This window comes from Salarias fasciatus, chromosome 14 (genome assembly GCF_902148845.1).
Source record: "Salarias fasciatus chromosome 14, fSalaFa1.1, whole genome shotgun sequence".
Lineage (NCBI taxonomy): Eukaryota > Metazoa > Chordata > Actinopteri > Blenniiformes > Blenniidae > Salarias > Salarias fasciatus.
Genome location: NC_043758.1, coordinates 10,379,498 through 10,396,156, shown reverse-complemented (window position 1 = coordinate 10,396,156; position 16,659 = coordinate 10,379,498). Strand labels below are relative to the sequence as shown.

Below are 16,659 nucleotides of genomic sequence, written 5' to 3'. Positions count from 1 at the left end.
CCAGAGGAAGAAGCGGAAGGGAAACCACCTGCTGAGCATTATCCATTAGTTAAAGGAGCAATGCGCTTCAGTTTTAACCCCAATGCATTTGTGAAAGGGATTAAAAAACTTTTGCTTTGAAAATCCACCACCCAGTCATTACCTCAGGTGATGAGTTTTGACTTCAGTGCCTTCACTAACGCCGCACTTCTTTCACTCTTATCTCAGGCACTAGTATAGCGCTGTGCACATACTGCATTAATCCAACCTACAAAGACAATTTGCTTTGAAGTGTCCTTGCATATTCAAATTCAAAACCACCATCAGGAAGTGCATTAAAGTACACTTCATTATAGACATAAGGAATAGGGAGGGGACTCAAACTTAAACAAAAAAATAATAAGGGATCCTTTATATTTGCTCATCTTTTTAATGAGTGGACTGTGCGCTTTGTCAGATACAGTGTGTCAGACCTGTGCTGTCACAGTGTGAACCAGGGGGGCAGGGCAGGCAGTCGCCCTTGCTTTGTGCTCCAGGGGAAGCTCGATACGTGTACAGAGGACACGGTCTGGGTCCCGTCCCTCCATTGAAGTTGCTGCCCGGCAGACCATCACAGTAGTGGCCAGCAGGGCACAGATGAATGACTGGGTCCCCTGCAAGCACAACCAAAAAACATGGAAGCAAATGAAAGCTTAGGTTTTCAAACATGTTGTTGCCTTTAGAATCGGACACATTTCAGTGAATATTTTTATTGATCAGCTTTAAGGTCATGGGCTTGTTGACTTTTCCGATGTGGAGTTTCATAAGCAAAGGCGGAATAATACCTATCAAGGGAACGTTTTCTTTTTTTGTTTTGACAGCAGTCACACGCCTGTCCTTTTCCAATTCTTTTGGGATGAGCAATTACTAAGTTCACACAAACACACAATGAACTACCTAATGGGGAAACAGCCACACAGTACAATGCCTCTCACACTTTCAGATTGATTATCCAAGATTAAACAGCTCCGCCCTGTCAGATCTTTAAAACCTGATTGTTTTTACTTGACTCTAAACTTGTGAAACTGAGCCCAATTTGGCAGATCATTCAGTTTGTGTCAGAGCCATGTCATTAGCATGTCAATATAGATTATACATTCTTGTACCTGAGTTTGTCTGTTTATTTTGGGGCATAATATTGCAATATATTTACATGATTAAGGCACTTTGTCACACAGTTTGTGTAAGGTTTCCATGCCTCCTCAATTGCTCGGCATTTAAAAGGTTGAAAACTATTCAACCTAATAAAATATCTTGTTATTATTGTTTTTTTAACTTCTTTCTTAAAAATATGCACTGCTTCGGTTCAAATTCGGAGAGCAACTTCAACTTTCCAATAACTTATTGATTATTCCTGTGTTTTTCACCCTCATGAAAAGAATATCTGTGCATGAATCTCTGTTCTTTAGTTTTCTTGCAGTTTTTAAATGTTCTTGATATCAAAAACACCCAAATCCGGTCAGGAGCAACATGATAGGAAGATAAGTTTTATACTTAATTCAGCATGTTTACTTGATTATAAAAACAGAACATAGTTTAGAAACCAACTCAAGTGTTTACCAGGGTGACACCAGTACTGAGGTGGGCAGGGTGAGCAGTCCTGCAGACTGGCGCCTCCTGGGGACCTTCTGACAGTGTTTGCAGGGCACATTTGGGCCTTTTCTGTTCCTTCAGGACAATAAAAACCTAAAAACAAAGAAAAAATTAATATTTTAAAGAAGTTGATTTTTAAATTTCAGAAGAAAGTGTGAAAATACTTGTTTGTTTGAATATAGTAGGTGTTTTTTCAGAGCCGAGGTTTTGTACCTGGGGGACATGGCCCGGCACACTGCACGCCCCACTGACAATGGAGCAGGTCAGGCACTGGTCCCTGAGGGGTGAAATCTGCACTCCCAGAAACACAAAGATAACCTGCAGCACAAACACCCTGGACTCTCCCAGCCCTGAAGACAAAAACATCAAGCTTGTTCACACAGAACAGTAAGAAATACACACAAAGCCACTTCAAATGCAGCAATGTCTTCTTCGGAAGATAAAACATTAGGGTAATTATATAAATCCTTTCAGTTTAATTGTATTCCCTCACCTACTTTACATTCATTACACTCATGTATAATAAGATGTTAATTTGGCTGTTCAGTGAACCATAAATCTCCAGCACGATATATGCCTGCCTTCTGTTAGTAGTGGGTGTTATCAAAGCAGCAGTGAGAGTTCGCCATTGAGCATGTGTCAGTGTGTGGGTACAAGAATGCACATTTACACACCTGCGTGTTAGGCTGCATGTTTTTGCATGTCAATACGTTGTGTGCAGTGAGGAATCAATATACCTGCAGAACTTCCCTGCAGGGCACAACAAACACTCTCTTTCTTCCTGGAGTCCTCCCTGATTGGAACGAGTGTGCGTTCCATTTGGGCAAGGCTGAGGGACCATTGTCCCTGAGAAACATTGTGAACAGAGAGAAACAGCCTAATTTATTGCACAGTAATTACCTCATAGGTAATAAATGCCACTGCGCCATCTATCCCTGGTTTGGCATGCATAAAACGAAGACGGTGAAACATTTTGTGATCTTGGACGATCTCTTAAGAGTGTTTCATATCATAAAAATGGATGGTTAATCAAGTTGGAGAATAACTTTATGAAGTTTATTGTTGAAAGTATTATTTGAGGACAGACACCACAGCAGATCATCAAACACCAATAAAACAACATGACGTGTTTACCCCTTCAATCTGGCACCGATTACACAAACAAGACATCACCGGCTCATTAATAAGCAGCAAATTGAAGCCTATATCCTCACTTTGTGCTTTCAGCGTATACCTGCAGGGCAGTAGGAGTATGGAGGGCAGGGCCGTGGTTCTCCCACTATGGCCTCCTCGCAGTAGAATCCAGGTCGACAGGGGATGCAGCTATCTGAACCCGAGTTGGGCTGGTACTCTCCCGTGGGACATGGCAAAGGCAGGGCACATCCTTGTGGACAGTAGTGGCCCTGGAATAGAATGGATATATTAATACACATCTGAAAGGCAGCATCGAGCTTGACGGGACATTCAATAATAAATGAAACATGCTGCTGAAGCTTTTATCAAAGACACGTTGGCAAAACATTGGGAATAAGGGGAAAAAGAATACCAGAGAAACACATTATGAGGAAGAGGTTAAATACAGAGGTGGGAGAACAAACCTGTTAATAAATAACCTTTACCTTTGGACAAAGGAAAGCATACGGAGTGGTTGAAGAGAAGTCAAAAGGGCAGTAGAAACCAGCAGCACACGGGCCGGTAGGGCTCGCCAGACCCTCAGTGGAGCAGTAATGACCTGCAGGACAAGCAGAGCAGCTTTCCATGGACACACCGCCTGTGATGGGGGACAATACTGACAGTGAGCTCCCAGGAATGCTCTTCACATGTGCAAAACAAAGATGATTTCCTTTGACTCTTGCCTGATCAAATGAATACTGGAGCATCTCAAAAAAAAAATTTAAACAATGAAAATGTTAATTTCCTAAATAATTTAATTAAAATGCTAAAATCATCTAAAGTATTTAGATTTTTTATACATTAAGAAAAGTATTTTGTCTATCTTTTTACTTATATTTCAATAAAAAAAAAAATATTTTTTTCACATCAGAATATTTCATTAGATTGGATGTTTGCAATACTTTCTTGAAACAGAGGCAACAAAAATGAACAGCAAAATGTGGTAAATGCTTGAAATTATCTTCTTTACATGTAATTGTAGCCTCGTAAACCAGACCCGCTCACACCTCATCCAGATTTGGATTTTGGAGTTGGGCTTACTTATGAGCCCAACTCCAAAATCCAAACATGGATGAGGAGTGGGCGGGGCTGGTTTACGAGGCAAATGTACCGTAATTGTGGAAATAACTAATAAACTAGTCAACTTTTCACAGATAACCTATTGCTTTCAGATACACTCATTAGAAAAGAAAAAATGTGACTTGTTTTCGATAGCAAACCAGTTGTGTTGCGAATGCTGCCAAGAGGACATGGGATGGGAGCGAGGCAGCGCGTCGGACAATAGTGGCCCTCAGGACACGGTCCGTTCCTGGGAAAGTTATCTGAGGCTTGTGGTGTTGGTTGCATAGCTCCGCCTTCACAGAAAAAACCCTCTAAACACGGACCTTTGAAACAAAAACACACATTGAGACATCAGAAGCTGCGGACAGTTTTTCGTCATACGAGCATAGAGACACTGGCACAAGGTTCAGGTTACTATTGAAGAGGGTGAACAGTTTTGGCAGAATATTCTATTTCATTTAAAATTAATGGGAAATTCTAAAACACTAATGGGCGGGAGATCTAATGTATACACATTTTGAGAAAAAAAATCTATTTTGAAAGATGACTGCAATTTTTAAAAGGATATTCAATCCTCCATTCATCATCGTTACTGATGGGTGGAGGAGCAAATTCTGCCTGACTGTACTGGCAGCTCTGAGCAGAGACAGGCTGGACCCTCACCTTTGGTTCTTCCAGTGTTTGAAGCCTTTGTTATAATTTCAACGTCTTTCAGTTGGTCATAACCTGAACCTAGTTTGAGATCAACACTTGGTGTGAGACTAAGACAAACTTGAAATATTTGTGAATCCAATATGATGCCAATGGAAGCCAAATCATACCTAAAGAGATCCTTATCGTCTCAAATGAACAAAATAAAATAAATTGTTAGTGTTTACCATTTCACTACTTCATTAGCAATAGCATACTCTATTTGGCTAAATGAAGTAATGGCCTTTTTTTGTAGCACAACCTCAAAGGCGCTGACCATGTGCTTAGTAATTTGGGGGGAGTTCCTATCTTCATCACGGACATCAGAAACCTTGAACTGAACCTTGAACTTGAATTTCTGAGGAACTGAACCATGACCACATATGTTATCATCTGGTCACCGTCTGGTGCTGAGGCTCCATTAGAGCTGCAGAACAGTCCAGAGGGACAGGGCGAGCAGACAGACAGAGAGGAGGCTCCTGTCTGGTTACTGAGTGTTCCTGAGGGACAAGGGTGAGGCAAGGCGGTCCCAGCGGGACAGTAATATCCTAGAAAGGAAGTAATAAAACAACATTATTGTTGGAAACAGAGTATAATTACTTGACAATATTGCTGCTGGATTTAAGTGGTGAAGAATTTATTTCACCAGGCTCACCAGCCGGGCAGGTGGAGGGTTCTTGAGTGGCTAAGAGGGAACACATGGTCCCTTTGAGGCATGCTGTGCAGTGGGCAGCTCCGGGCGCCGGGCTGAAAGTGCCAGGCGCGCAGGGCAGAGCGCTTGCTGAGCCAGCAGGACAGCTATGGCCAGCAGGGCAGAGGTAGCCACGGGAGCCATCAGAGGGGGTAGGACTGGAGCTGCCACCCAAACACACATACCTGGAGGCGTAAACAGAGGAAACAAACTTCATAACATAAACACTGCCAGGAGCTGACATCAGTGAGGTCAAACAATCTGTCAATCTGTGAGGAAATATCATTACAGTGCAGCTCTCGAAGCTGCGGTGTCAGTTCTTGTCACACATTTCAAGAGATGGATATTACAGTTATTGGCTTTGCTATGATAAGTAGACTTCTGAGGATGGAGCACGACCCTTGGGACAAGGCCCATGAAGTGCTTTATGAAGGCAGTAGCAGCATCTCAGTGTACAGTGACTCAGCCTGGCAAAATTCAGACCACTCATTATATACAGTAAAGCTCAGATCAGCGTATTAGCATTCAAAAAAGGTCTTAAATCCAGAAAAAATGTTTGTAAATCCATTTGAAATGTCAGCATCAGTGAGATTTTCATATAATCTAGTGTAAATAATCCCCATGATGCCAGTATATTATTATTTAATGCAGTTGTCTTCACGGTGAGGTATTCAGTTCAGCATTCACCAAACTCAGTCGAAACAACTGACGAATGAGACAGAGAAGCCGATGCTGCAGGGGAAAATGCCTCAATGAATGGAAACGAGTAAAACTCATATTTATGGTTCAAAAGTCTCTGGATTGCTTTGTGTTGAGTTATAATGCACTTTCTCAAAGTCCAGTTGTCCTCGGGTCTTTGAATTTACAGCCTATAAATAAACTGAGCCTTGGCAAGCACTGGAGTAATTTATAGAAGATGAATGAAAGCGACCATCCACTCTCAAAGGAAGAGCAAAAGACCAGGATGAGAGATTTTACCCAGCCTCGCATGGGGAAGCCTGTGAGAGATCAGCGATTGCAGGTTTGTCACAAAATAGTCCAGGGGGGCAAGGTGGGCATTCATCAACAGCCTTTAGTCCCAGAGAAACGGACAGAGACCCTACGGGACAGGGCAGAGGGTATCCAGTAGCGGCGGGACAGTAGTGACCGGGTGGACAAAGAAGTGTCCCAGTGGAATCACTCTGACAAATGCAAGAAAATTCAGTTAAATAAACGTGATGACAAAAACGTTTTTAACTAACTATAGAATGCATGTTTCTGAATTTTAGCAGGCGATAGTGAGTGTGTCAGTGTAAATACAAATTGAAACAGATTTTGTAAACACAGAACATAATCACGGAGAAATATGAAGAACAATGCCACATTGGAAAGATGTGAATTCAGAGTGATTCCAATCAATAAAGAAACAAAGTCACACCTGATACTCAGTAGAGTTTGGACTGGTTGATCCTGCAGGACAGAAGTATCCTGCCTCACAGAGGCCACTGGGCTGAGTCTGACCAAACTCAGAGCAGAACATTCCTACAGAACATAGATTTTATCAATACGGCACTATGGTTTTTTTTTTTTTTTTTGCAAATAAGTTATGAGGATAAATAAAATCTTCATTTTTTTTTCTCATACCAGCAGGGCAGAGCATGCAGGCGTCAGGACTGGATGCTCCAACTTGACTCTGCACCGTGCCAGGGGGGCATGGGAACTCCAAACCAGAAATCACACCTGCAGGACAATAGTGTCCCGCAGGACATAGTGCGGGACGGGATGTACCTTCAACTTGAGCCAAACAGAGGAAAATTAATTAACACACACGATGTGTATTGGGATTAAATTAACAGAATGTCTTTCACAATTTTGAAGCATCACTTATCTTGGTAAGGGATGGTGGCATAATTAAAAAGAAACCTGACACTCTGACTGTGAAAACATTTCTCATTTAGATTAGCAGAGATAAAGACAGGGGTCACTCATATCAGGAAACAGCGTGTTATTGCATAATCGTCTGCTGTACCTGCTTCCACTGGTTAAAATTGTGTGCGTCTTAAATTGATTTGAAAAATCACCAAGTGCACAATTTGTTGGGGGTTTTTTTTCAACAAAAATACAACATCCAGGCTTGTAAATATTTGATAACCAACAAGTCAATAATTGGTCACACTCTGACGAGTTTATGATCATTCAATTTTCCTCATTGGAATAATTCTCAAATAAGAAAAACTGCACGCTAATTAATCTATTTGGAAAATAAATCGCCTCCGTCTAACACTGTTTGGTTTCCTACAAATGATTGCTGTTCCCGCTCTGTTTGGTTTGAAATAACTCGATCCATGTGTCGCACCTTGACAATAGTGTCCTGGAGTGCAGGTGGTGCAGTTGCCTTGATTTGTGTTGCCGGTTTGAGAGCTGAATGTTCCTGCAGGACACGGGATCGGAGCTGCTGTTCCACCGGGGCAAAAGAAACCAGCCGGGCACAGAGTCTGATCTGCTTTGCTTGAGCCCCAGTCGCAATAAAATCCTGCCCAGCAATCTCCTTGAACACAAGAGTTTTTTTTTCTTAATTAATCTCTCTTTGAAGAAATTATAACCATATTTCATCAAAACAAAAAACATCATATATGTTCAAAGCTGACAAAAACAGCAGTGAAAAAGCTGGTAATTTCAATTATTATCAACAAATATATCACGTGATATACTTTAGTCAAACTTCACAGTTTCTTTTTGCTATGTGAGGCACTCACCTTCAAAACTATCAATTGTTTATAGGATTATAAAACTTTAAAACGGGGCCATAAATACAGACTCCATATGCAGTTCTTTACATTTGTTGACAGCTGTTGTGGAGGGTTTTAGAGAAAAGTTAGAGGGCCAGTGTGTATATGGTATTGACTCAAAATAAAGTCCAGCATATAGAATTGTGCCATGAAGAAACTGAAGATACGATGCCCACCTGTGTGAGTTTGAGTCACAAGGAGTTTGAAGCTGATCTCAGCTCACACAGGGCAAAAAAACAAAGTACACGCTCAAAAGGCTGCCAGTTTATCCCACTTCTAACGTAGCACTTAAAGATAAGCCTTTGCATTGTGAGAGGAAGCTCGGTTATCTTCAGAAAACTCACACAGGTGCAGACAGAACAAACAAATTCCACACCAAAGGTCCTGTGTGCTGCATTTCTTCAGCCTGGTGCGGGGGTTTACAACAACCTTTAGGATCAATTGAGCTCTTCTCACCTCAGGATCAACGGATAACATTTATCTGCAGCTGCAAAACATATTCAGCTGCGAAAAATTCTTAAGTTCTCTCCAGCTGGACACTTTTCAGCAAAGGCTTAACACGGAAATGTTCTTTACAGTAATTTTATCTGTAGTTGTTCACGTTATCTTGCTGGCTTACCTGCATGTCAAATAAACAGGCAACAAAGCGTGATTGGCAGTGAAAATGCAATGAGTCCATTCACACTGAACTGAGGTATTAGTAGCAACTCCACTGGCGAAGTGAAAAAGTCATAAGTGAAATACTTTTTATTTGGTGGAATATTAAAACATCTAAAAACAAAGGGAAGGAAAATATTCTCACCTCACAGTGAGAATGTCTCTGGTTCAAGTCCAGGGGGTTTTGGGGACATTCTATATGAAATGTGTTTGTTTTCCATGCATGTGTGGGTTTTCCCAGAGTGCTTTTGGTTTCCTCCCACAATTCAAAACATGCCTTTCAGGTGAACTGTTGACGCAAACCTGCCTGCAGGTGTGAATGTGAGAGTCGGTCTCTCTGTGTTTACCCTGTGATGTGTTGGCAGCCAGGCCAGGGTGTACACTATCTTAGCAAACAGTAAGCTGGGATTGACTCCAGCAACCCGTGTCTGTGAGATGGATGAAGCGGCACAGAGGATGGATGAATGAATGGATGACGGTTTGTTTACATGTAATTTTGCCAAAGCTTCTGCAAACCACAACAGAGATGCTAAAGAGTCCCATGTGATTCCAAAGCCACAGGACTTTGATCTGGCATTCAAGATTAAGCCTCGGCTTCAGCTATATAAACAGTCCCTCTTAGTAGAGGCAGGTAATCGCCAGCTTTGGTCCTGTTCATTAAATTTGCAGCAATAATGCGGCAGATTTTTTTCTTTATTTATTTAATTTACCTGCTCTGAGTCCCCGCTGGCAGAAGCTTCCAGGTGGACAGAGAGATCCAGTTGTGTTGTCTGTGGGATTTGGCACGACGGCCCCCATCAGACAAAGAAACCCAGCGGCGCACCTTCCCGACGGCTCGACTAAGCCCTCAGACCCACAGAACTGACCTGCTGGACACATCAAGCACTGGCCTGTGGAAACAAAGATCAAAAGCTTCGACCTCAGTCTAAACTGCAACACAAGCTCTCAAGACATCACAAGTTAACCAATAACATCTTCATTTTTATTTCAGTGTATTCATCTCTGAAATGTTCCTGTAGTCGGCCACATCTTCAGCCCCATGATCAAGACTTTGAGTGATGTTGTAAAGACGGTCAGACAATATTCTGTAGTAAAAACAAAAAGGTTTCTGGTGTGTGTACCTGTGGCAGTGAGACCCTGTCTGGAGCTGTAAGTGCCTCTGGGGCACGGTAGGGGCTGATGCTCTGAACTCTCCCTAGGACAGGTGTAGCCAGCCGGGCATGGCAAAGGGCTGGACGCTCCAGTGGAGCTCCCCCTGGTGGGGCTGAGATTGAGAGAGTGGCAGTGGTACCCAGGAGGGCAGGGATTACACTCCTTCTGGCCTGGTAAATCCTGGAACCAGCCTTGCAGCAGCACACAAACACACATGCCATATTCAAAGGGGTCAAGAGGATTTGTAATAAACAAAGAGGAGTAACTTCCTGCTTACCAAGAGGGCATGGTTTGCAGTCGTCTCTGCCTTTTCCTCCAGCTTCATTCTGGTAAGACCCAGCTGGGCAGGGTGAGGGGAGAGTGCTGCCCTCTGCGCAGTAGTGGCCTCCTGGACAAACGCCTCCAGATACATTTGACGTCGGAGCGGCAGACCAGGAACCCTCAAGGCAGAAGAAACCTAGAGAAACTTTCATTATTATTTTACCCACAGCTACTTTTTATTTATCAGGTAAATCTAACATGACTGAATGTAAATAAATGTTGTTGGGTTTTTTTTTGTTTGTTTGTTTTTTCTACCAGGCAGGCAGGGTCCAGAAACCGAAGAAAGGCCAGCCTCTGAGCAGTAAAAGCCAGGACTGCATTTGTGACACTGAGCATCCTCCACAAGCCCATGCTGCTCACTGTCAAAACACATCAACCTCTGCTGTTATTTACACACTGTAATCAACATAAATACAGGCACAGTGTAATTAGAACAAGCTAAAAGAATGTTCAGTTTTGTTAGTTCTTTTCTCACATGTTAACATACAACATTTCAAGAATTTTGAATTTATTTGTAGTAGTGATGAAGGTCTTTAGTTAAAAAAAAAACAATCTAAAAGATGTGATCTTTAAAACACAAGTTCAACTTAGAAAGACTTAAAAAAATGGCTTGAAATAAATTCAGGTTCAGTTCAGGTTAAATTCAGGTTCAAATTCAGAAGGTTTGCTTTCACTAAAATTATTTGGATTTTTATGGCATTATGCCGTTATTTTCGCTTGTATTTTTTTTTTCAAGCATAAGGATTACAATTTTGGACACAATAAACTGCTGCCTCTTGAAATGCTGCAAATTATGCACCTGAATGTTCCTTTGGGACATGGTTTGGGTGTGGAGGTCCCCACAGGGCAAAAGAAACCAGGAGGGCAAAGGAAGCCTGTCCCGTTGTCTGATGGCGAAGGGTCGGAGGCTCCTGTGACACAAACGAATCCTGCTGCACATGGTCCGCTGGGAGAAGTCCTCCCTGGAAGCAAACAATTTTAATTATAAGAACACACCGAGGAGGAGTCATTTATAATTTCAAAGAAAGTGTGGCTAAATCAAATATTTCGAATCTGTGTGTAGTAGTCCTTCACAGTAGCATCAGCAGTCGTGTCTAAGTGTAATTCCAGTTATGGGTAATAAATTCATTCAGACTATTGCTAATTCTTAGTAAAAATACTGATTGAAATTACATTTCTGATGTCTACATGGCAAATGTTGAGCAGGTTATCAAAGTGTTGCACTTTAGCACAGTTTTAAAGTGATTCTTCAAATGCAATAACTTTGCTCCGTACTTCTTTTTAAAAACAGAATTGTATATTTTATTTAGGATGTCTTAATTGTGTATATAGTATGTTTGTATTTCTATGGCAAATGAGTCTGATGACTAATGATCATTAAACTTAACATGAATCTTTAAGTGATGAGTAAATTTCTTCCTCTGCTTTGCAGCTGCTCCAGCTAGAGGATGCAACTCTTCATACGCATGAAAAACACAGTGTGGCACCGCTTCTTGAAAGAAACAGACCAATGAATTAATAACAAGGAGTAAAAGCAGCAACAAAAACAGCATAGAAAAGCTAAAAACATGCAAACAGTTCCTATAAAACTTCAGTTAACTCACATGGAGTTTATATAGATTGTTATATTTTATATGTAGGTGAGAACGATGCTACAGTAAAACATTGCATACAACCAACAGTTTCAATAACAAACACCAAACATACTGTATGTGCTTGGAATAACTGTAGACAGAAGAGATGCCATTTTGGAGAAGTACTCAGTTACAGACAGTTGCCCTATATGTCCTGTTACACGGGCTGTTAGACGTCAAACGACTTGCCAAATGTACCTGTCCCTTTACAGTAAGTCCCAGGGTCACACGGTAAGCACTGCCATTCCTCAACGAGTCCTGACATGTTTCCATACGTCCCTGATGGACAGGGATGTTGACTTGCTGATCCGCCGGGACAGTAATGTCCTCTCTCACAGGGAAGTGGACGGGTCATCCCTGAAAACGGATTGAAAAAAGGAAACATTTATCTTCATCACTTGGAGAACTTACTGTGATTTAAAGGTTGATTACATTTGTGTTCCCAGCTGCTAAAAGCTCTGTCATTCAGCAAATGTGTCCAGCTTTACCTTGATCTTGGCAATAGGAACCAGCAGGGCATGTCTCGCAGCTGCCTTGGCCTTGTCTGAACTGGTAGCTGCCAAGGAGGCAGGCTGTCGGTCTGACACTGCCCTGCAGCAAGGCGCAAATTGACTCCATTAAACTTAATGTCAAGGGAATAACGCGTGTTATCATGTATTATCATATATCAGACGCAAACTGAAGACTGAGAGAGTTTCTACAGCGCACACCAGATGATTTCCATATGCGTTTATGCGCTTAATGAGCAGCGTTAAGGAACGCATGCAATATTCAGCAGCGATGAGTGACGATAGCTTAAAGACTCATACTGGCTGGCTGACCTTCTCACAATAATGTCCCACTGAGCAAACATGTTGTTGTGGTCTCTGAGAGCTCTGTCCCTCGGGACAGTAGTAGCCTTCTGCACAGGGACCACTTGGCTCAGCCATTCCGCTCTGGTAGCAGTAGTGACCTGCAGGACACAGCTGGCAAGCCTCAAGAGTGGATCCACCTGGGGAACCTGCAGGATAACACACAACACGAATACCAAACGGAAATGATTTGAAAAATCTATCAAAAAGGTATGCAAATTGCACATTTGCTCGGAGGAGGATACGGGGGGACCTATCACCCCCTCGGTCCATTTATCACTCCTCCTACTGCATGTTTGTTTGGGGAACGCGTCTATCTCTCTCTTGCAGTGATTAAAGCTGCTTCACCAGCAGGCCAGGCAGAACACATCACATAACATGTCCTTTAAAATCCAAATTAAACTGGACCGTCAGGCGTCAAAGTGAATCAAGTGAAAATCACACTATTAACTCGAAGATCACACCGCAGGTTTAATTTCTTGCAAATCAACAAATTTTGGTTCTTTTTGGTTTGCTGCTTATTTTCTGATTTAATTTTATCCATATTACATTCAGTTCTAAATATGTTGTTTGAATGCCACCTGCTTTAGAAAAAAATATTCTTTCCATCAATTATAGGAAGTAAAATTTTTTAGAGAAAGGCACATATTCTAAAAATAGCATCTAATCAGTTCTCATCAGAAACACCCCCATCCTCCAAATGCCACCCTGGAGGTGGAAAGAGGATTTTTTCATTTAACCCTTACCTAATGAGGCATCCGATGTTGGGGGTCAAAGGTCTTGCTCAGGGTCCCACAGTAGGATTCAAACCTCCAATCACTAGCACGTTTACTACCCTCTTGGCCCCTGCCGCCCCAGGTGGTGCAAACTCACACATATGTGCAGGTAGAACTCCAAATCACTAATCTGACATCATTCAGGTATTCAAAAAGATAATTAAGCTGTTTTAGTGCAAAAAGATACGCATACCACTGGATCGCTTTGTAATTCCAAACCATACAAAGCAGCTACGGCGCATTCTAATAGGATTGTGGTTGTCTGCCGCGAGACAAGAACACAATTACACGATTAAACCACTTTGCTAGTGCAATTATTTATAGGCACCTAAGGGGAGGAAAATGCCTCACTGGAAGGTTTCATATTTCTCTACATCACTGAACAGTGCACTGCAGTTCATGTAAGGCTGTTAACAGGGGAATATAACAGCGGATGCAGCACAGAGGACCAAGCGTTATATTCCTCATTTTAGGATTGTCTGAATGCACATTTATCTTTTATTAATGACTTGGACAGAGCTAGGAACTACTCATTTGTACTGATTTTTTTTTTCTTTCAATGGAAGAAAATCATACAGCTTTCTGTTTTCATTTGAGAACAAAATCCTCTGCAAAAACAACAAACACTGCATTTTAATACATGAAACAGACAAGTTCAGCAACATTAAAAAAAAAATGTATTTTTCACCTTTTATGGTTCCTTGAGGACAGGGCAGAGGGAGCGGGGTTCCACGGGGGCAGTAGTGTCCTGCTGGGCAGGGTTTGGCATGAGGGTCTGAGGAGCCTCTGGGGCAGTAATACCCAGCTGCACAGGGCCCTGCGGGGGCATCCAGGCCGGTCCGGTTACAGTGAGAGCCAGCTTCACAGGACTGGGGATAAGCAGAGCCCAAAGGACAATAGAAACCTAAAAAAACACATAAATCCACAGAAAAGTGTCTCTGCTATTATTCAAATTCAGCAAGAGGAAACTTTAATCATGCGGATTATCATTTTTATGCAGACAGTCCCTCAGGAGATGGAGGATTTTCTCTCACTGGAAACTTTTATAAACACATTATTTTCTGCTTCTGTTTACACTTAATCACCAGGTTTTATTCACTTTATTTCAATGCTGTTTTTTTATGCATCAGCAACAGGGGTGGTGCATAAAAAGGAGGTGATATTTGTTCTCCCTCTTATGCTTTTAAAGAACTGTCAAAATCATAGGTTATCACAAACTGTGCCCACAAATTACACTGACTCCTACTTGATAAGTGTGTTTGTTTACGACATAACTGTATTGTACAAATATGTTTCGAATGTCTATATTTTTTACTTTAACGTGTGTGTGTGTGTGTGTGTGTGTGTGTGTGTGTGTGTGTGTGTGTGTGTGTGTGTGTGTGTGTGTGTGTGTGTGTGTATCTGCATCATTGTTGCCCATCCTTGTTCTATACTTACAACTCAAGAAAGAAACAAGGAAAGAAAGAAGGTCAAGCTCTTGCATTCAAGCTTTCAAGTGTTATAATATGGAGCCGATGAACCAGAGTGATTGTGGTTATCTGGTTAATCAATCCCATTTGCATAACCACCAGCATGTGCTTCCTCCTCAGAGTCAGTGTAAAATGAACAAGATTTCACAATGGAGTCCATTTGACACAGAATTTTCTGTAGTTGTTCCAAAATGTAGCCATTAAGGTCGGAACAAAGTAATCATTTTCCAAACCATTATGTTCGGATTCGACATTTCAAATGCAGTTTTCTCTCAGAAAGCCCACAGAAAACCAAGATTAGGTGGTCTTATAAGTGGAATACGCTTCATACACTGAGCTGATCAGATGAAATCAGTCACATGTCACAGCAATTACAGCGAATGGGACTACCATGTCACGAGAAAGGAGCATAACGTGTCTGCCTGGAGGGTAAGAAAAATGTCTCACACTGACTGCAAACGTTCACACTGTCAGGATTTACCCACCCTTAGGGCATATATCCCCTCTGTAGGTGGAACACGCATAATGTGGACTCCTAAGATGTGCCACCGAGTGAGTTACAATATGATCTGAGTCAGCCCGTGGCACTGTAGCCACTTTGATCCAGCGAGGGTCTCTGCCTGCAAGAGAACAAGGCAGATAAAACATGAAAAATAGCTAGAAAAGATTCATATCCTTATCTGACAGAAAGGAAACCAAAGAGGAGCCGGTAGTCTCTTTCAACATGCTGATTTAAGAGTTTCCTCAAGGGGAAAACTCATTTTACAACGTAACAAAGTGAGGCAATAATTAATTGTGAAATTTTGTAGCAGGAAGGTCAAACTGGCAAACCACAGCTTTGTGGAACATTTATCACAACATGTTCGATTGTGCTCTCAGCTTGAATAGTTTGAAGAAAGTGATGCGCTGCTCTTTCAGATGAAACATTCATCGTGTTACTACAAACTGAGGAAACACATATTTTCCCAGAATTACTGGAGTTGTTGAAGCAGGACTGATTGTGCATCCAGACAGTGGAGTCAATATTCATGTCTTGAAACTGCAGTATTCCATGAAGACAGCTGAATAAGGACGCATTGGCTCGAGGCGTTGGACTATCTGCACCTCCAGAGCAGAAGAAACCCGCAAAACAAAGACCTGAAAGAAGCAGGAAGCCGAAAAGAAGCATGAAATGATTATCCAATGCGTCATATTTACATGATAATACCATCTCTTTTTAGCACATTATTTAAATCTGAAGTAGCTGAAATAATCGAGAGCAGCCTTTTGCAAACCAAGCTATCAAGATCTACACCTTTTGAACCTGTTGGCAGTTGATGTCTACACCGTCTACACGTTGTGGGCTTTTGTTTTTCCACAAGCGGCCATCTCATTTAGCAAAGATAAGTCCGGCTGATCTTATCCCGCACCTGACGGCTGCGCTGCTCCAGGACTGTGGCAGTATTTCCCCGGGGAACAAGGCAGGCACTGGGAGAAGGAGGACGCTTTGGGCTCTGGAAGGAAGCTGCCGACAGGACACGGTTTGGGTGACCCACTGCCCTGAGGGCAGAAGTGGCCCATGGGACACACATCTCCATGAGGCTGGGAGACAGGAGAAGGCTCCATGGACCCCAGGGAACAGAAATGTCCTGCGGTAGACAATGTGGTCAGACATCTCACTGAAGCACTGAAATATTTACAGTGTGGACTAAATGAACTGTGGTATTAAGGAGTAAAGTGTGGCTTAACACGGCGCAGGCGTAGGGCAAAATGGAAAAAAGAAATCTCCAGCAGCTGAGTTCTCTGAAGTCGGCTCCCAGGATAA

At 42.1% G+C, this 16,659-nt stretch overlaps 2 protein-coding genes across 2 annotated transcripts; both read right to left on the bottom strand.

Annotated features, from left to right (window-relative positions):
* Positions 1 to 446: 446 nt before the first annotated feature.
* LOC115400716 (platelet endothelial aggregation receptor 1-like) lies at positions 447 to 9,450 on the bottom strand. The gene is made up of 14 exons (XM_030108726.1): positions 9,363 to 9,450; positions 7,563 to 7,754; positions 6,851 to 7,000; positions 6,645 to 6,748; positions 6,206 to 6,408; positions 5,192 to 5,412; positions 4,938 to 5,084; positions 4,005 to 4,169; positions 3,231 to 3,382; positions 2,846 to 3,014; positions 2,380 to 2,457; positions 1,825 to 1,961; positions 1,579 to 1,704; positions 447 to 632 (listed from the first exon to the last, which is right to left on the bottom strand). Exons 1-14 carry the CDS (start codon positions 9,448 to 9,450, stop codon positions 447 to 449), a joined length of 2,118 nt encoding a protein of 705 aa, XP_029964586.1.
* A 71-nt stretch (positions 9,451 to 9,521) lies between these two features.
* LOC115400687 (uncharacterized) lies at positions 9,522 to 12,081 on the bottom strand. Its single transcript, XM_030108699.1, has 6 exons — positions 11,958 to 12,081; positions 10,925 to 11,087; positions 10,381 to 10,484; positions 10,082 to 10,261; positions 9,774 to 9,995; positions 9,522 to 9,542 (listed from the first exon to the last, which is right to left on the bottom strand). The coding sequence occupies exons 1-6, from the start codon at positions 12,030 to 12,032 to the stop codon at positions 9,531 to 9,533; spliced, it is 756 nt and encodes a 251-aa protein (XP_029964559.1). The 5' UTR covers positions 12,033 to 12,081; the 3' UTR covers positions 9,522 to 9,530.
* Between the last annotated feature and the right edge of the window lie 4,578 nt (positions 12,082 to 16,659).